Source organism: Melanerpes formicivorus, unplaced genomic scaffold (genome assembly GCF_026170545.1).
Source record: "Melanerpes formicivorus ecotype bairdi unplaced genomic scaffold, bMelFor1.0.p_v2 SCAF_3, whole genome shotgun sequence".
In the NCBI taxonomy this organism is placed as follows: Eukaryota; Metazoa; Chordata; class Aves; order Piciformes; family Picidae; genus Melanerpes; species Melanerpes formicivorus.
Window position 1 is genome coordinate 39,262,444 of NW_027142355.1, and position 20,779 is coordinate 39,283,222.

Here is a 20,779-nt window from a genome sequence, read left to right on the forward strand (position 1 = left end):
AATCACAATCAAGTGCATAGACATGGCCATGACACATCACCATCACTTCCATAATTTCAGCAGAGACTGCACTTTTACAAACTACTGCCTGCCATCATCTCCAAGCACAGTAACTCAGTGTGTTTAACTCAGTAGTACAGATCTAGGCTGTGACTTTCTATTAATTAGCTTTGCAAAATCTTGCCGTTATTTTCATGCCAAAAAGTAGTAACTGGGGGGGGAGGGAGTTATGTCTTTACTAAGATGTGGATGAAATACACTAAAATGTTAGATGAAACAGAATTAAAACCACAGAATCACAGAATGGTTTGGATTGGAAGGGACCTGCAAAGGTCATCCAGACCAATGCCCCTGCATGAAGCAGGGACATCCTCCACTTGATGAGGTTGCTCAGAAGCTTGTTGAGGCTTACTTTAAGTATCTCCAGGGATGGAGCCCCAACCACCTCCCTGGGCAACTTGTTCCAGTGTTCCACTACCCTTGTGGTGCAGAACTTGTTCCTAACATCCGATCTAAATCTACTGTTCTCTAGTTTGAAACCCTTGTGCCTCATGCAATCACTACAGGCCTTTGTAAACAGTCTCTCTCCATCCTTGTAGGCCCCCTCCAGGTACTGGAAGGCTGCTCTTAGGTCTCTCCGGAGCTTTCTCTTCTCCAGGCTGAACACTCCCAGCTCCCTCAGCCTGTCTTCACAGCAGAGATGCTCCAACCCCCTGATCATTTTCATGACCCTCCTCTGAACCTGCTCCATCAGGTCCTGTATTGAAAGCTCCAGAGCTGGATGCAGTACTCCAGGTGAGGTCTTACCAGTCTAAGAGACAGCACTCGCTGACCTCAGACACTTTGCCAAGTAATTTTGGTGGTGACTGAACCTACCTGTAGATCAGATAAAGATTTCAGATTGACACAGTGAATGTACATATAAAAAATAGAGTAAGAAGTGCAAGAACATTAAGATTTCCATTCAGTTGAGGCACAGTGCTACAAAATTTCTGACTCAGGGTCTTAAACAATAAAATGACTCAAGTATTGCTTGGTATGAGAATTGATGAGCTAGCCATAGGTCATCTAATGGGACTGCAGGAACAGTGTCAGTATCTAGGTAAGTGCCTGGAAAGCAAACAGAACCCATACATTAATCCTTGGCTGCTAAACTTCTTTAGGAAGCATCCCTGAACTAATCATAAACATGCATCACTTTTGTGAAAACCTGGGGTTTTTTAAAGAGATTTAATCATGTCAACATTCTGAACATTGTGCAAACTATTTGGGGTGGGGGGTGTGGAAAGATGCCTAAAGCAAAATATTCCTTTCTGTGTGTGTATGCGTGTGTGTGAAATAAAGGCAACAGTGTCCCTGGGCTGCATAAAGAGAAGTGTGAGCAGAAGCATGAGGGAGGTGATTCTGCCCCTCTACTCTGCTCTTGTGAGAACCCATCTGGAGTAATGTCTCTACTTCTGGTGCCCCCAGCATAAGAGGGACATGGAGCTACTGGAGTGGGTCCTAAGGAGGGCCATGAAGATGATTAGAGGGCTGAAGAACCTCCACTATGGGGACAGACTGAGAGAGTTGGGGATGGAGAAAAGAAGGCTCAAGCAAGACCATATAGTGGCCTTCCAGTACCTGAAGGAGTGTTACAAGAAAGGCAGCAAAGGACTTTTTACAAGGGCCTGTAGTGATGGGATGAGAAGGAATGGCTTTAAGTTTGAGGAGATTAGATTGAGACTAGATATTAGAATGAAACTTTTTACAGTGAGGGTGTTGAGACATTGGAAAACATTGCCCAGGGATGTTGTGAATTGCCCCTTCCTGGAAGTGTTCAAGGACAGGTTGGAAGAGGCTTTGAGCAGCCTGGTTTATTGGAAGGTGTCTCTGCCCATGGCAGGAGGGTTGGAACTAGATGATCTTCACGGATACTTCCAATTGAAACCATTCCATAAATCTATGAATATCTGTATAAGCTCAAGAAGTTCAAGTGTATTTTCATTTCAGTCATTTACAACTTGCACAGATAAACTACTTCTGTATTGATTAGGCTATCAATGTACAACAAATTACTCTAGATGGAAAATAAACAGTAACTTAAAGGCATTTTAATTCCATTCCAAAGATCACTAAGTGTGCCAATCGATCTCAGAGATTCCCTTATTTAACTGCTCGTGTAACCAGAAGGGTACAAATGAACCCCTTCTAATCTAACTCTCACAAAACTGAAGCTGAGAACTGTAGTGACACAACTTCCAGCTTTCTCCCACACATCTCACGATATCAGAACCAGATTTCAGTATTCCATCATCACCCAAAAGCATGTTCACCGAGTTGCTACGATGCATGAGCAAACACACATGGAGTTTGCTGGGGTAAAGCTGTAAAATATTCTCATGTATTTCCCAAAGGAAATTCAGTGTTTTCCACAGCTGAGTAAATTGGTTTTCAAATTATACACCTCATCCTGATCCTCTGCTTCTGTATTACAAGCACAGCCTGCGTGCTTTCTTTGTCCCCTGATGGAATTCATAAGGATGGAAAATAGATGGGGTTTTTTGTTTGCTTTGTCTGTTGGTTCTTGTTTTAAGGTAGGAGGCACTAATCTCTGCTGAAGTAGGAATACTCTAAGATTCAGATCAACAGCATATAAGCAGGCCTGTCTTGAAGCTGACAGCTGTGCCTGACAGAAGAACTAAATGTGTCCTTAAAATATTTAAGAGGATCATAAACAACTATGACTGCAAATACAGAAAGGTAATTTTTCGTTTAAAAGATCACAGTATCACAGTATCACCAAGGTTGGAAGAGACCTCAAGGATCATCGAGTCCAACCTGTCACCACAGACCTCATGACTAGACCATGGCACCAAGTGCCACATCCAATCCCCTCTTGAACCCCTCCAGGGATGGTAACTCCACCACCTCCCTGGGCAGCACATTCCAATGACGAATGACTCGCTGGGTGAAGAACTTTCTCCTCACCTCGAGTCTAAACCTCCCCTGGCGCAGCTTGAGACTGTGTTCCCTTGTTCTGGTGCTTATAGGGATTAAGCAGTTTTCCCCAAACAGCTGGACAGTGATAGCATATCTGCCTTGAACTTAGCTCCAGCCGTGAAGGATGTACTATGTACAAGGATGTGAAAGGGGTGAAGCAACAACAAGAACAGAAAATTGAGCTGGGGGCCCAATTTTGATTTGAAAGCTTTCCAGCTGAGAAGGGGTTGAGAGAGCTCATGCATGGATAAACTCTTTCTGTGGAGAAGCGCTGCTATTTGTGTGCAAACACTGAAGAGCCTTTCTGCCTGAAATGAAGAGCAGCTTGTGTTCAGTTAATATTCATTTTCTTGAATTTCTCTGTCCTGTGCAACCTTTAGACTAGGCCAGCCTTCCACTAGGCAGGCTGAAAAATGTCACAGCTATTTTGATATCAAACCTGAATCAGTCTTTTATTGCCTGTAGGCATGGAAACTACCCAATCTACAGCGGAATCAAGAAAGTGCTCTCTCGTCATTTTGAGAACAGAGAGTTGTGTTCACTGTCCTCAGAAGACACAACCCTATCTCCCCTTCCAGTGGAGATTATCTATGCCTAAGCCTCCCTCCCCTGTATCTGCCTGAAGACAAGCTATTAGAAGTATGCCATCTGGAAATGCAGTTCACATCAGTCATGCCTATCTTCTCATTTGGAAGCCACAGCACCTTTTTCAGTCCCTAAAAGTCCTGGATGCCCTATGACAATTGGTTCAGTTTTGAGAGCAGGAAGAGAGGAAGAACCAGATCCTGGGAAGTTTTCTTCTTCCTCACACCTTCACTAGGGGTAAAGAAAGGAGGTATTTTCAGGAGGCCAAGAGTGCTGCTGGGCAGGAAGGAATCCACAGCCATTCATATTACTGAGGCGGAAAGTTTGGCACACTTGAGAGGAAGCCTTAAACAATGTGAGGCTTAGCAGCAGACAGTGCTGGTAGTGGGAAGCTCTACAAGTCCTGATGCAGAAGCTGAGAGCAGCTTGGAGGGCAGGCAGGAAGGCAATCAGCAGATGCTCCACCTGCCCCACAAGGCCCACTTTTGTGTCTTTTGTCAAGGCAGACACAAGTAATCACAGTAGCAGAGTATCGCCAAGGTTGGAAGAGACCTCAAGGATCATTGAGTCCAACCTGTAACCACAGACCTCATGACTAGACCATGGCACCAAGTGCCATGTCCAATTTCCTCTTGAACACCTCCAGGGATGGTGACTCCACCACCTCCCCAGGCAGCCCATTCCAATGACGAATGACTCTGTGGGTGAAGACCCTTGAACAGACAAATCTGCTAAATGCTAACTAACTGAAAATACAGCTCTGTGGCCATTCCCTGGCACCAATACGTAGAGATGAAAGACTGACACATATTCCTTACTTCGAATGAACAGGTAAACAGAAAGCCATGTTAAAACAAGGACTCTCAACTGGAAAGTGGCAATGATACATGGTGTAGAAATCATATATATACTGTTTCTCTAGAGGGCTGACTATGTCAGCTTTGTCTGCTCCAGAAGTAGAGTAGAATAGAATAGAATAGAATAGAATAGAATAGAATAGAATAGAATAGAATAGAATAGAATAGAATAGACCAGGTTGGAAGAGACCTTCAAGATCATCGTGTCCAACCTATCATCCAACACCACCTAATCAACTAACCCATGTAACCAAGCACCCTGTCAAGTCTCCTCCTGAACACCTCCAGTGACGGCGACTCCACCACCTCCCCGGGCAGTCCATTCCAATGGGCAATCACTCTCTCTGTGTAAAACTTCCTCCATTATGGTAAAGCACTCCAGCTGGGTTTAGATAACAGGGACTAGGCAGACCTGCTGCTCAAAAGAGCTGCAGGAGCAATAGATTCACCATAGATGAGGGATCTGCAGTACCCCTGCAGCACTGTAAGGACGACATTGGATCCAGTGAAGAGTTGAACAGTGCCATTTTTTTGTCTGTTTTGTCTCAGCAGCTGCAGACAATGTAAGAATCACTGTTAACCCATGCATTGCTGCCATCAGCAACGGAACTACCATAGCAGGAGCTCTTGAAAGCTTTAGGAAAACCCTCCCTGGCAATACCAGGCCATGCCCATAACAGAGCTGGCAAAATACATTAAGGCTGTTTTCCTCACAATTACTCCTAACCTGCTAAAGCTACATAGAAGAGAATCGCTGAACAATCAAGAAAAAGTCAAACAGGGAAATTTGGCAGGGAAACACCTAAGGGAAAAAAGAAACATAATAAAACAGGCCTTGGAGACATGTGTTTCAGGAAAAAAAATACAACATCTACTTTATTTTTTAAAGACGTATGTACTATTGAAAGTATATTATTGCCTTGAATAAGCCTCATCTATTATGACCACTTTCCATGAGGAGGCACTGAAAGCATTACATCTACAAGATGGCTATAAAAATACAGTCAAATAGCTGGAAAACACCAGCATTTTTTTTTTAACTCTCAAATGTTAGACATCTTGAGGTAGAACTTACTGCAGGCCTGGAGCCTTTGACATGAAATCTGTATTGAAGCATTGGGGGGAAAAAAATAATAAAAGCAGCACTTGCAGAAACTGCTTTTTAAAATGATTGTGTGTTAACTGATTACATAAATCTTTCAAGTCAAGAAATGGTTTAGTCCCCCACATCATGATTAAACCATCCAGTGGAAATGATATTTATTTTGCTTATAGGTACATTTCTCCTTTCCCCCTCACTCTATGTGTGTGTCTTTATGTATGTTGTTACAGCAAGACATTTAATCAGGGCTCTTTGAAGTGGTAGAGTGGAAACAGCTGTTTCTGACAATGTGCCGATGACATGGGGCTTAAGGCTGTCATGAGCTTCAGATTGCAGGCAGCACTAATATGTGGTTGGGACAGTAGTGACTTGCAGGTCATGGCACCTCCTTGAGGAATGCTCCTAAGCCAATCAGCTCAAGGTGGTGGCTCAAAGTCTTAAGTCTCTGGTGAGCTCGCTTTCATTTAATACTCTTGAGGTTACACTTCAAAGCGCCCTTTGGTCTCAAGAGCCATTTCTCATATGTGGTGGTTCTAGAGCAGCCTTTTAAAGATTGGTTGCTTCAAGCTCAGACTTAAAAAATTAGAAATGCAGTGCTATTACACAAATGATGTCTTAAAATTTGAATAAAAGCTGAAGCTTAAGTCAATATATCACATTCTTGCAAAGAATGCCAATTTAAGGAGAGTTTCTGGATGACTGCTTTTTCCACAACAGAGTGTGCGTAAAGCTCGCATTGGAGAGTGCCTAACAACTTGGTTAAACAATTTCCTGCTTTGTGAACATTACAAGATGTAGGGCACCTAGAAACCATCTCTAAATACAGCTTTTCCTCAGCCATGCTTCTGCTTAGGATAATTAATGCACAAATGTCTTGCTCTCCAAGAAACTTACACTTTCATTTCTTCACGCGGCTGAATTCGTTAAAATTAGACTAATGTGATTAACATCCACCCAAACCAACACTGCTACAACAGACACATATGTGCTTCTCATTGATGTGTCATTAACATGATTTTGTTTTGATCACAGTAAATACATAATGTAGGAATGCTTTTTCTTTTTTTTTTTTTTTTTTTCAATTGGATAGTATTCAAACAGATCCAGGGGCTAAGGAAGTTAATCTCCTATAGGCTTCAAGGAGGCAAAGAGTCCCATAAGAAACGACTGTCTCAGTTTAGAGGCAGACAGATTGCTCTTTCACTGCTTCTAAAGGACAAAAAAAAGAATGCTCACACAACAGATAGAATAGAATAGAATAGAATAGAATAGAATAGAATAGAATAGAATAGAATAGAATAGAATAGAATAGAATAGAATAGACCAGGTTGGAAGATACCTTCAAGATCATCATGTCCAACCCATCAACCAATCCAACCCACCTAAACAACTAACCCATGGCACCAAGCACCCCATCAAGTCTCCTGAACACCTCCAGTGATGGTGACTCCACCACCTCCTTGGGCAGCCCATTCCAATGGGCAATCACTCTCTCTGTGTGTAGAACTTCTTCCTAACATCCAACCTAAACCTCCCCTGGTGCAGCCTGAGACTGTGTCCTCTTGTTCTGGTACTGGCTGCCTGGGAGAAGAGACCATCATCTGCCTGTCTACAACTTCCCTTCAGGTAGTTGTAGAGAGCAATAAGGTCTCCCCTGAGTCTCCTCTTCTCCAGGCTAAGCAACCCCAGCTCCCTCAGTCTCTCCTCATAGGGCTTGTGTTCTAAACCCCTCACCAACTTTGTTGCTCTTCTCTGGACTCGTTCCAGCAAGTCAACCTCCTTCCTAAACTGAGGGGCCCAGAACTGGACACAGGACTCAAGGTGTGGCCTAACCAGTGCAGTGTACAGGGGCAGTTTGACCTCCCTGCTCCTGCTGGCCACATTGTTCTTGATGCAGGCCAGGATGCCATTGGTCCTCTTGGCTGCCTGGGCACACTGCAGGCTCATGTTCAGCCTACCATCGACCAGTACTCCCATGTTCCTCTCTACCTGGCTGCTCTCCAGCCACTCTGACCCCAGCCTGTAGCACTGCATGGGGTTGCTGTGGCCAATGTGCAGAACCTGGCACTTGGATGTGTTCAATCTCCTGCCCTTGGACTCTGCCCATCTGTCCAGCCTGTCGAGGTCCCTCTGCAGAGCCTCTCTACCCTCCAGTAGAGCGTGGAGAGTTTAAAGGGAAATGCTATTCACAACTAGATACAGCAGGACAAAGCATATAAAATGCACAAAAATCCAGAGTCTGGGTCTCACACAGAACCCCATTAAGCCAAAACTTCACACAAACCTCTCCTTAAACCAGGCCAACAAACCTGAGCTTTCATGCCCCCCCCGCCTTGCCTCTTTAACCCTCATACCACACCATTGTGATGCAGTTAAAATGCAGCTTGGCAGCTCCAGGCCTCAATTAGGCAGCTCCAGGCCTAATTGGCAGCATTGCCAAGGCTGACACCAGGCCTCCCCTTCAAGAGATAACAGCCTGTGCATCCTCCTGGGAGGAGAGAGGGAGGGGACAGACAGTTTTATAGGGATGCAGGACTTACAGGAATGAAATACACTGCTGGGTCCACCTCCTGGACACTCCCTAGCCTTAAGGTCTTCAACTTTGTGGTTTGTTAAAGACCTCCTACCCTCAAACTACCACACTGACTCATAGCAAATAAAAGATTCCTTCTCTGAACTGTTTCCTGTATTCACAGAATCACAGGATGTTAGGGGTTGGAAGGGACCTCAGGAGGTCAGAGCAGGACCATAGAATCTAGCACAGGTCGCACAGGAACATATCCAGATGGGACTTGAAAGTTTCCAGTGGAGGAGACTCCACAACCTCTCTGGGCATCCTGTTCCAGTGCTTTTGACCCTCACAGTGCAGTTCTTCCTCATGTTGAGGTTGAACCTCCTGTGCTGTAGTTTATATCCATTACCCCTTGTCCTATCACAGGGTGCAACCCAGAAGAGCTTGACTGCTCCCTTTTGACACCCAACCCTCTCTCTCCCTTGGCTGTCCAGGATAAAGTCAACTCTGTGAAGCCTATTTAGAAAGAAATAGACAGCAATCAGGCAAGAGGAAATAGCTTCAAGTTGTGACAAGGGAGGTTTAGATTGCATAGTAAGAAAACATTACTGAGAGAGTGGACAGGCATTGAAACAGGCTGGCCAGGCAAGTGGTGGAGTCACCATCCCTGGAGGTGTTGGAAAAATGTGTATCTACACGTGTATCTGTATATCACATCCCATCCCATCCCGTTCATGCATCTAGTAGACTGAACTGACTACAAAGAAATGTTTCTGGATCATTAGTGATGGATTTCAAAACATCCTTCAATACTATAGTTTGCTTAAGGATGTCTCATTAACATCTTGACTCACATCATTTTGTTGATCCTTCACATTTGTAACACTGTGAGAAGATACACAGGCTATAACCAAAACAACAAATTAATCATCTTCTTCAAGCTGTATGGATGGTTCCTACACAGCTCTGGTGGACTGGGCCACTACAGTCTCTCAGACAGCACCTGGGCACATTCTGAGAAGCCAGCTGGATCAACACACACACTATCACAGTATCACAGTATTGCTTAGGTTGGAAAGGACCTCGAGGATCATCGAGTCCAACCTATCAACACAGACCCCATGACTAGACCATGGCACCAAGTACCACGTCCAATCTCCTCTTGAACACCTCCAGGGTTGATGAATCAACCACCTCCCTGGGCAACCCGTTCCAATGACAAATGACTCGCTCGGTGAAGAGCTTCCTCCTCACCTCGAGTCTAAACCCCCCCTGGTGCAGCTTGAGACTGTGTCCCCTTGTTCCGGTGCTGGTTGCCTGGGAGAAGAGACCAACCCCTTCCTGGCTACAACCACCTTTCAGGTAGTTGTAGAGGGCAATGAGGTCACCCCTGAGCCTCCTCTTCTCCAGCCTAAACAATCCCAGCTCCCTCAGCCTCTCCTCACAGGGCTGTGCTCAAGGCCTCTCCCCAGCCTTGTTGCCCTTCTCTGGACACGTTCAAGTGTTTTGATGTCTTTTTTAAACTGAGGGGCCCAGAACTGGACACAGGACTCAAGGTGCAGCCTAACCAAAGCAGAGTACAGGGACACTATGACCTCCCTGCTCCTGCTGGCCACACTATTCCTAATGCAGGCCAGGATGCTATTGGCCCTCCTGGCCACCTGGGCACACTGTTGGCCCAGGTGTACACAGCTGTACACCTTTAACAGCTGTCAGACAGCTGATGCTGTCAGTGAAAACAGGCACCATTTTCCCACTCTGCATCATTAAAACTCTTTTAAGGAGTCATGAACCGTATGCACACTGTGCTTAACCAGAAAGTTAAACTTTATCATCCAGAACATTAAAGCAAAATTACCTCTTAAAGAAAGCCAAATAGCAGTACTTATTAGATATTAACTTAAAATAACCAAAGATGTAAGAAAGTTGCTCTAATAGACTGTTCTGATGATTTTATCCTGGACAAAAGGTTACTTTGGTTTTAACATGCAAACTTGTCAGCCAGAATACCTAACTTTTATAGTACCACTGCCATCAGCTAGAAGCTCACAGTTACTTCCAAAGCTGTCTGAGAAACAATCATATTTATATATTATTATATAAGAATAAACATGTTTTTCAGTTTCTGAGAAACATTTTGAGAGTACAGTTATCCACAGAAAAGAGGAATTGTACCAAGTTTGAAGCAACTGAGGGAATTCCTTCAACATTACGGGATCCACTGAGACACATTGGCCACAGCAATCCCAGACAGAGCTACAGGTGGGGTCAGAGTGGCTGGAGAACGGCCAGACAGAGAGGGACCTGGGGGTAATGGTTGATGGTAGGCTGAACATGAGCCTGCAGTGTGCCCAGGCAGTCAAGTAGGCCAATGGCATCCTGGCCTGTATCAGAAAGAGTGTGGCCAGCAGGAGCAGGGAGGTCATTCTGCCCCTGCACACTGCACTGGTTAGGCCACTCCTTGAGTCCTGTGTCCAGTTCTGGGCCCCTCAGTTTGGGAAAGATGTTGAGTTGCTGGAATGTGTCCAGAGAAGGGCAACAAAATTGGTGAGGGGATTGGAACACAAGCCCTATGAGGAGAGGCTGAGGGAGCTGGGGCTGCATAGCCTGGAGAAGAGGATGATCAGGGGAGACCTTATTGCTGTCTACAACTATCTGAAAGGAGGTTGTAGACAGGCAGATGTTGGTCTCTTCTCCCAGGCAACCAGCACCAGAACAAGAGGACACAGTCTCAAGGTGCGCCAGGGGAGGTTCAAACTGGACGTTAGGAAGAAATTCTTCACAGAGAGAGTGATTGCCCATTGGAATGTGCTGCCTGGGGAGGTGGTGGAGTCATTATCATTGGAGGTGTTCAGGAGGAGACTTGATAGGGTGCTTGATGCCATGGTTTAGTTGATTAGGTGGTGTTGGATGATGGGTTGGACACTATGATCTTGAAATTACCTTCCAACCTGGTCTATTCTATTCTATTCTATTCTATTCTATTCTATTCTATTCTATTCTATTCTATTCTATTCTAACGTCTTGCATCTCGAAGCATAAATAATGGCAAAGCTGAAATAATTGTGTCTCAAAGAAAAACTTGTTTTCTTCCTGACCGAAATTTCTAAGTTGTATCCTCAAATTTGGCACTGTAGACCTCACTGATAGGAATGTACTCTAGATTTGACTTGATGCATAAACAAAGCATTAGGTACTTAAAATAAATTCTCCCCCACTTATATTCACAAAAGTTTTTTCCCCCGAATATGAAGGTAGTTGAAAAGAAATAGAACCCTGAGTCCAAAATGGTAAAAAGAAAATCTTTCTTTTTTTTTCCTTCAGTTCCTGATGCAGTAACATTGGAAATGAGCTTTTCTTATTTAAAAAGGGTCTGTCACATAGCCCTGCACATTTCTGCTTCAAGGAACAAGCATTTCTTTGCCAATATACTACCAGCCTCAGAGGTAAATACCTCTGAGATAAAATCATGATCGGTTTGTGGAACATTTGCCAAGAGTTCATGACAGAGGGAAAGGCACAAATGTATCATTTAAAATGCCTTGAACAGTGGATCACAGAATACCTTTTCATTCTCCTTTCCTAGGGAAAATAGATGGAATTAGGAGAGTTTTCCAAATGTAGCACATTTAAAGGTAAGGATTCATCTGTATCTAGAAATCTTTTCCAAGTATATTAGCCAAGTAAGACTTGTTGCTAGCACACACCACTGAGGTAACTTCAAAGTATAGGAACTGGTTTGACAAATGAACAGCTTTATCCAACTATCCCATAACTAGCCATTAAAAGAACATAATACAGGCCAAGGGATCAAATGCTCCAGCAAGAAGTTTCTCCTCGACACAAAGGGTTCAGCATTCTGGCAGACTCAACTCAAGTAATGGATGTCATTAAGAAGGTACTTACATTAGGTCTTAATCCTGCTGCCATTTCATAATACTTCTCAGCTTCTTCATTGAGACTGGCTTGTCTAGGAGGAGAGATAAAGATCAATATAATTACACTCCATTTTTTCTTGGGCTACCAAAGATACCATACTAAAGAAGCACAGTTAAAACCAAAATTCTGATTAAACTATTAGCCTCAGAAATGCACAGAATACATCTATCTGAAAGATTATTAGTTTTCAGTAATTCAGAATATTCATTACCACAACATCCTCTTTGCCTACCTCACTCCCTTTTTAGTTCTGAAATTACATTAGTACACTGTGGGGAGAAAAACAGAAGGCCAAACACACATCTGAGTTGCACCAATCCGTGCCAGAGGAAAAGCTGTTTGCTTGGTTGGTTGGTTGGTTTCAGTGGGGCTTTTCTTTTTTGGTAATTAGCCATACTATACAACAATGCAGTTCACTTCTTTTTGCCTCCCCAAGAACACTGTAATTCTAGAATAAGAAAATAAGAAAAGAAACAGAGAATATAATGAATTCTCAAAACTGGGTTTCCATGATACATGGAATTCATTTAGCAAAGAGTGTCCTGACTTGTGTCCAGTTCTGGGCCCCTGCGTTTTAGGAAGGATGTTGACTTGCTGGAACGAGTCCAGAGAAGGGCAACAAAGCTGGGGAGGGGTTTGGAGCACAAGCCTCATGAGGAGAGGCTGACGGAGCAGGGGTTGCTTAGCCTGGAGAAGAGGAGGCTCAGGGGAGACCTTCTTGCTCTCTACAACTACCTGAAGGGAGGTTGTAGCCAGGTGGGGGTTGGTCTCTTCTCCCAGGCAACCAGCATCAGAACAAGAGGACACAGTCTCAAGCTGCACCAGGGGAGGTTTAGGCTGGATGCTAGAAAGAAGTTCTTCACAGAAAGAAAGACTGGCCATTGGAATGGGCTGCCCAGGGAGGTGGTGGAGTCACCATCACTGGAGGGGTTTAGGAAGAAACTGGATGGGGTGCTTCGTGTCATGGTTCAGTTGATCAGATAGTGTTGGATGATAGGTTGGACTTGATAATCTCAAAGGTCTTTTACAACCTCCTATTCTATTCTATTCTATTCTATTCTATTCTATTCTATTCTATTCTATTCTATTCTATTCTATTCTATTCTATTCTATTCTATTCTATTCTATTCCATTCCATTCCATTCCATTCCATTCCATTCCAGAATTTATTCACATCAGTCTGAGAGGACATTAAAGCTTAGATCTCACATGCCAGGGGAATAAGTTGAATTTCTGGGCACCTGAATCACTATCAGCTCATCTCTTTTTCTTTTCCTTACTCATACAGATGGCACCTACATTCTATTAACAGCTTAATTTTTACTTTTTTTTTCCTTCTGATTTTCCACTTTAATGCTTTCAAATGAAAATGGAACACAGTACCAAAGAAATCCCAGCTATTTTTTTTTTCTCAACAGGCATTTTTCTTTCACCTTCCAGCAACACCAGCAAATTTAGAATAAACCATTTATTTAGAATAAACCAAATCAGGTTGGAAGAGACCTTCAAGATCATCGCATCCAACCCATCAACCAATCCAACCCACCCAAACAGCTAACCCATGGCACCAAGCACCCCATCAAGTCTCCTCCTGAACACCTCCAATGATGGCGACTCCACCACCTCCCCAAGCAGCACATTCCAATGGGCAATCACTCTCTCTGTGTACAACTTCTTCCTAACATCCAAATTGAACCTCCCCTGGCGCAGCCTGAGACTGTGTCCTCTTGTTTCCTCTCAGACTTCTCCTTTTTGTCTCCACCTTCTTAATTTTCCTCCAGCTATTTACTTTGGCTACTAGCCCAATGAATATCAGTTGATCACATACATGTCTTGAAAAAGACGGTGAATATGTATGAAAGCCCAAGTACTACTATCAGGCAGGCCACACATCTTCTACTAAAGTAATTTTCCTTTCTGTCTGTGAATGGTTAGGTCCCTTCATAGAAGACTTAGGACAGGAGAACCTCAGCATACTTGTGTTTGTCTTGTGATTACAGAAGCGTTTCTGTGATACAAAATGGAAAATTCAGAAAACAAGGATAATGCTGACTAAGGTTTGTTGAATTATTTTATTGTTTTTTTTTTACCCTTCTTATTCTGATGCTGAGAACAGTTTCTAGTTCAAAGTGTGTCACTCAACTGAGATTGGATCTGGAGATTTTACCTTGTTTATATCATGAGCTTTTATATGCTTTGCTATTCAGTGATCTAGCTGTGCTCTAATTTTATGTTCCCATCCACCCTAATTTTAACCATTAGCCACATTAGGCAGGCTACTTAATCCCAATCAACACATTGTGACAGTTGTTGGTCTTGGGAGGAGAAAGGGAGGAAGGATAATCCCTTTGATGTTTCTCACATAAGCGGCATGCACGCTGAAACCACTTCCTGCCTCACAACTTGCCAAGTGGAACCTGCTTTATACCTGCTAACTGGTTTAAATTATTTTGCACATAGATCATCGACTGAGTGACTGCAGTGGTTAGGAACGATGGAATGTCTAAAAATACCCATTTAACCTGCTTCAGAATCACTCCTGATGGGCATTAGTAGCACTCGAAATGACTGGGGGGGAAAAAAAAAGAATAAAACTAAATCTCAGCCTTTCCAATTCCAGGATTTACTGTGAGGCACATAAAATGAAACATGGCACAGAGAGGTGTTTTTTTTTGTTTGTTTTGTTTTTCCTGTCTGCACAAAACTGTGAGGAAACAAAGCATTTTTGAATGTGGCGAAGTTCTGGGCAATAAACAAGGTGCCTTACCCAGGAGGCAGATACAGAGGTATACTTCACCTTCAAAAAGTGTTCTTGGCATGTGAACATGGAACAAATTAAAATCTTGTCCTCTTTTAGCCCAGTGAAACTACATGGTTTGCTCTCCTCCCACATGTACATCTTGAAACATGGATCATTAATTCCCAAGTTGAAATCAGTTTGAATTTATAGATCTCCATTAAAAACGGTTTATAGAAATTAATGTGCGCCACAATAACTTGGTCAGGAGGAAAGACAGTTCCATTTCTGGGTTACTCAGCAATAGCTCCTTTAGTTAAGATACAGCAGAATTCTGGCTCCCATTTTCACTGGAAATCTGCACCAGGAATTCATTATGTTCAGCTCTGGAATGGCTTTCCCCTGAGCAAAATTAAAGGCATAAAGGTAGGAAATTGCAGTAACCGTATGCCACTGAGCAGTAAAGGGCTCTGGATCAATGTCAAACAACTGAAGGACACTACTAAAGGAAATATAATTCATATTAGAATAAACCATTAGATAAAATGCTGATACTAAACCAGAAAGGAAGGAAAGGAAGAAAAGAGAAATGGGGAAGACAGAGCCCTTTTCTTAGTTACAAGCTATATTTCATCCTCTCTGCTAAATCTGTTCACAAGGACTGACCTTCACAACACTTCTGATTTAGCCCACTAACATCTAGCATTCAATCTCCTCCTTTTATTCTCTCATATCTCTTGACCTGAGCCTCCAGATCTATCAGTTCCCTGTATTTTTTTCCAGTTGACTGCCAATAAAACCTCATAAATGTGCTTGACAGTACATCATTCTTAGGTTCCTCTAACACCCAGTTATATTCAGCTTTACTTCATTTTGAATATTTATGTTGATCACTGGAAAAAGGTACTGCTTTAAGAGATAAACAACACCAGTGCTGACTGGTTTACATATATAAACTCCTGAATGGAAAAGAGTTGGTTTTAACCTGGTATCACTTGGCATAAGGCTTCAGACTGTTCACAGGATCACAGGATGTCAGGGGTTGGAAGGGACCTCTGGAGATCATTGAGTCCAACCCCCATGCCAGAGCAGGAACACATAACCAAATAATCTAGCAGAGGTCACACAGGAATGCATCCATATTGGTCTTGAGGAGGAGACTCCACAACCTCTCTGGTGAGCCTGTTCCAGTGTTCTGTGAGCCTGTTCCAGTGTTCTGTGACCCTTACAGTGAAGAAATTCCTCCTCAAGGCCACACATTGAGTTCTGAGTTTGGTTTTGGGCCTCTCACTGCAGGAAGAACACTGAAGTGTGGGAGAGGGCCCAAGGAAGGACAACAAACCTGGACAAGGGTCTAAAGCACCAGTCTTGTGAGGAATGGCTGAAGGAACTGGGGCTGTTTCGTCTGGAGCAAAGGAGACTGAAGGAATACCTTACTGCTCTCTACAACTACCCGAAAGGAGGTTAGAGTGAGGTGGCTGGTGGTCTCTTCTCCCTAGTAGCAAGTGATAGGAAGAGAGGAAATGGCCTCAAATTGCATCAGGGGAGGTTTGTATTGAGTAACAGAAGGGTTATCAAACACTGGAATAGGCTGCCCAGGGAGGTGGTTGAATCAACATCCCTGTAGCTGTTTAAAAGATGCACAGACGTGGTGCTAAGGGACACGGTTTAGCGCCAGATGGTAGTTAGATAATGGTTGGACTTGATGATCTTAAAGGTCTTTTCCAAGTAAAACAATTCTGTGAGTGTTTCCCAAAAGCCCCACTTACAGAAGTGTGAGGGGAAAAAAATTCCTATAAAATGTGCTTTTAAGAAAAGCTCTTCTTCCTATGCTTGTTTTCATTTGGAAACAACGTGAAGCTCTTCTCCTGTTTCTAATTACTATGGCAGTGTCACCACACTGCCATTCCTCATTCTGAAAGTAATCATCCCCTAGATCACTGGAAACTTCATGGCAGCTCACCTCAGTATTAAACTTACCACTGTGAATACATGACTCAGTCACTGAGGCTACAGCCACCATATGGCATTACAAATAGATGCTTCCATTAAATGCTTTTCAGCTTTGCTGAAAAGGTTCAAACTGCTGTAAGCAAGAACACAGCAAATACTACAAAAGTAAAACACAGGACTGGTTGCTGTTTTAAGAAGAACCACCCAAACAGCAACATGACCCTGAAATGAAGCTGTCTGGAAAACAAATTTGTTGAGCAAACAAATTTTACAGGGAAAGTATTATGCAAGTTAAAAGTCACCAGGCTGTGGCAAAGAAATTCGTTACATTCATCCCACATCTCACCCCTATTACAGATGACTTGTTTCATCTGGTACTACATTATCAGGATCCTATGCAAGTCATGTAGGCAAAAAATTAATATCATAGTAGTATCATAGTATCAGTCAAGGTTGGAAGGGACCACAAGGATCATCTAGTTCCAACCCCCCTGCCATGGGCAGGGACACCCCACACTACATCAGCCGGGCCACAGCCTCAGCCAGCCTGGGCTTAAACACCTTCACAGATGGGACCTCAACCACCTCCCTGGACAACCCATTCCAGGGCTTCACCACTCTCATGGGGAAGAACCTCCTCCTCACATCCAGCCTGAATCTCCCCACCTCCAGCTTCATTCCATTCCCCCTAGTCCTATCACTACCTGAGAACCTGAGCAGTCCCTCCCCAGCCCTCCTGTAGGCCCCCTTCAGATACTGGAAGGCCACAATGAGGTCACCTCGGAGCCTTCTCTTCTCCAGACTGAACAGCCCCAACTCCTTCAGTCTGTCCTCATAGGAGAGGTGCTCCAGCCCTCTGCTCATCCTCGTGGCCCTTCTCTGGACACCTTCCAGCACCTCCACATCCCTCTTGTAATAGGGGCTCCAGAACTGGAGGCAGTACTCCAGGTGGGGTCTCACCAGGGCTGAGTAGAGGGGGAGGATCACCTCCCTTGCCCTGCTGGCCACACTTCTCCTGCTGCAGCCCAGGATCTGATTGGCTTTGCGGGCTGCAAGTGCACACTGAGAGCTCATGTTGAGCTTCTCCTCCACCAGCACCCTCAATTGTCTCTCCTCAGGGCTGCTTTCCAGCCAGTCCCTGCCCAGCCTGTATTTGTGCCTGGGAGATGTATCTCTGTGTAATTAGGAACAGGGAGGTATCTGAATAATGCAAACACAACTATCTCAGATGATTTTTCTTGACTTCAGCTGCAGATTCAGCCACAAGGAGAGGAAGTAAATAGTTGTCTAAGCTTAAGGAGCAAGACAGGCTCTTTAACCCTTTTCAAAGGAGCTAAAGAAAACACTCCCCACAGGATGGGATAGAATGGAAAGTTTAAATGGAAATGCTCTTCATAAATAGATATTACAGAGTGAAGCATAAAAAATACACAAAATCCAGAGTACACCTTGGCCATTGATGTCCAGAAAACCTCCTCAGGCCAACACTTCCTGCCATCTTCCTCCAAATCAGGTAAAAACCTAGGCCTCAAATGCTTCCCCCAGTCCTCCCTACCCAGGACCCCTACACCAAACCCAAGTGATCCAGCTTAAAATTTAGCTTGCCAGCTCCAGGCCACTCCAGGTCCCACTCTCACTCATAGCAAGGAAAAGGGAACCAGATGGGAAGGGAGGGAGTGAGGGAGAAGAAGGGGAAAGGACAGCTTGTGCTGTTCCCTTATAAATGGAAGATGCAGGCACTCTGGGAATGGAATAAGGTGATTTCCTGTGTCCACCCACTGGGCTGGACTGTTCAGCTCCCTGTACCCTCTGGTACTCTGGAAGAATCATCTCTGTGGTTAGGACATAGACCTCAAACCATAACAATAATGCAGGAGCACCTCTCCTATGAGGGCAGACTGAAGGAGTTGGGGCTGTTCAGTCTGCAGAAGAGAAGGCTCCAAGGTGACCTAATTGTGGCCTTCCAGAACGGGGCCTACAGGAAGGCTGGGGAGGGACTGCTCAGGATCTCAGGTAGTGATAGGACTAGGGGGAATGGAATGAAGCTGGAGATGGGGAGATTCAGGCTGGATGTGAGGAGGAGGTTCTTCCCCATGAGAGTGGTGAAGCCCTGGAATGGGTTGTCCAGGGAGGTGGTCGAGGCCCCGTCCCTGGAGGTATTTAAGCCCAGGCTGGCTGAGGCTCTGGCCAGGCTGATCTAGTGTGGGGTGTCCCTGCCCATGGCAGGGGGGTTGGAACTAGATGATCCTTGTGGTCTCTTCCAACCCTGAATGATACTATGATACTATGATACTATGAATACCTGGCAGGAAGAGCAGAAGTCTTTCTTGTGACCGCTAAAGTGAGAACAGACTATCTACAAACACAGCTACTGCATTTGGACACAGTTAACAATTCTGTTGTAAATTCTAGTTCAACATTTTGAAAACCTGTGTATGTTTATGTTGCATTTCAATTTAAGCATTTTTCTCCCAGAGTGAAAAGATATTTTAGAAATGGAAAAATATTTTTTTCACTAGAGTAGGAAAAGACTTGGAAGGACTATTGTGATTGTTTTCTATTCAAAGCATCTTTAACCCAAATTTGAAAGAACTTGCCTGCAATTCAGAAGTGGTGTTTACATGCTTCTCAATTTCATGGGACTCCTGTGGGCTAGGGGTGGAAACAGGAGTATGACGGGAAGGAAGGGAAGGGAAGGGAAGGGAAGGGAAGGGAAGGGAAGGGAAGGGAAGGAAGGGAAGGGAAGGGAAGGAAGGGAAGGGAAGGGAAGGAAGGGAAGGGAAGGGAAGGGAAGGGAAGGGAAGGGAAGGGAAGGGGAAGGGAAGGGAAGGGAAGGGAAGGGAAGGGAAGGGAAGGGAAGGGAAGGGAAGGGAAGGGAAGGGAAGGGAAGGGAAGGGAAGGGAAGGGAAGGGAAGGGAAGGGAAGGGAAGGGAAGGGAAGGGAAGGGAAGGGAAGGGAAGGGAAGGGAAGGGAAGGGAAGGGAAGGGAAGGGAAGGGAAGGGAAGGGAAGGGAAGGGAAGGGAAGAGAAGAGAAGAGAAGAGGAAGAGAAGAGAAGAGAAGAGAAGAGAAGAGAAGAGAAGAGAAGAGAAGAGAAGAGAAGAGAAGAGAAGAGAAGAGAAGAGAAGAGAAGAGAAGAGAAGAGAAGAGAAGAGAAGAGAAGAGAAGAGAAGAGAAGAGAAGAGAAGAGAAGAGGTTGGAAGAGACCTTCAAGATCATCGCGTCCAACCCATCATCCAACACCACCTAATCATCTAAACCATGGCACCAAGCACCCCAACAAGTCTCCTCCTAAACACGTCCAGTGATGGTGACCCCACCACCTCCCTGGGCAGCCCATTCCAATGGGCAATCACTCTCTCTATGGAGAATTTCTTCCTAACATCCAGTCTGAACCTCCCCTGGCACAGCTTGAGACTGTGTCTTCTTGTTCTGATGCTGGTTGCCTGGGATAAGAGACCAGCCCCCACCTGCCTACAACCTCCATTCAGGTAATTGTAGAGAGCAATAAGGTCTCCCCTGAGCCTCCTCTTCTCCAGGCTAAGCAAACCCAGCAAAAAAAAGCAAAAAAAGGAGGGAAAGAAAATTCCTCTCTATTCAACAGCATATCAGTGGGTAGAACACTTGGTCTGAATAAAATTATTAGAATTTACACAAAAATCTAAGTTACTTCTATTACCTCCTAGTAATTTTGGAAACCTTTCATCATCCACACTAGTATCAACTCCTGTCTCTTAGTACACAACACATCTTTAAACAGTATCCCTTCTCCTGTCTCACAACAATCAATTCACTTCCATGCCCTGTGAACTTCTATGTCACAGCTGTGCAGTCCAATCAAAATCTTTACTTGCTGGTCAGTTTTTATAGCTCTCTGTAGTACCTAAAGACTGGTTGGTCACCTACAGGAAACTCTGCTCTTTAACACTATGCCAGACTGAGGACTCCCTTCTTTCCTTCCTCCTTTGTATCTTGGTGTCTCCTTTTCCCTTGGAATCACCTCAGCTCTAAGTATCCTGAAAACCAACTTCTGAAGTCCCACAGAGGCAAGATGGATTTGTAGCTGCTGTGATTTACTTTATGAACAGACATTCCCCTTACCCAACAGCTGTCA

At 44.3% G+C, this 20,779-nt stretch overlaps 1 protein-coding gene across 1 annotated transcript in view; it reads right to left on the minus strand.

The window, feature by feature from the left end:
* Positions 1-20,779, minus strand: part of TMTC2 (transmembrane O-mannosyltransferase targeting cadherins 2) — a 340,813-nt gene that overhangs the window by 19,519 nt on the left and 300,515 nt on the right. The window contains exon 11 of the mRNA XM_068170528.1: positions 11,945-12,008. Coding sequence (XP_068026629.1) covers positions 11,945-12,008 — 64 coding nt within the window. The remainder of the gene's footprint in view (positions 1-11,944; positions 12,009-20,779) is intronic.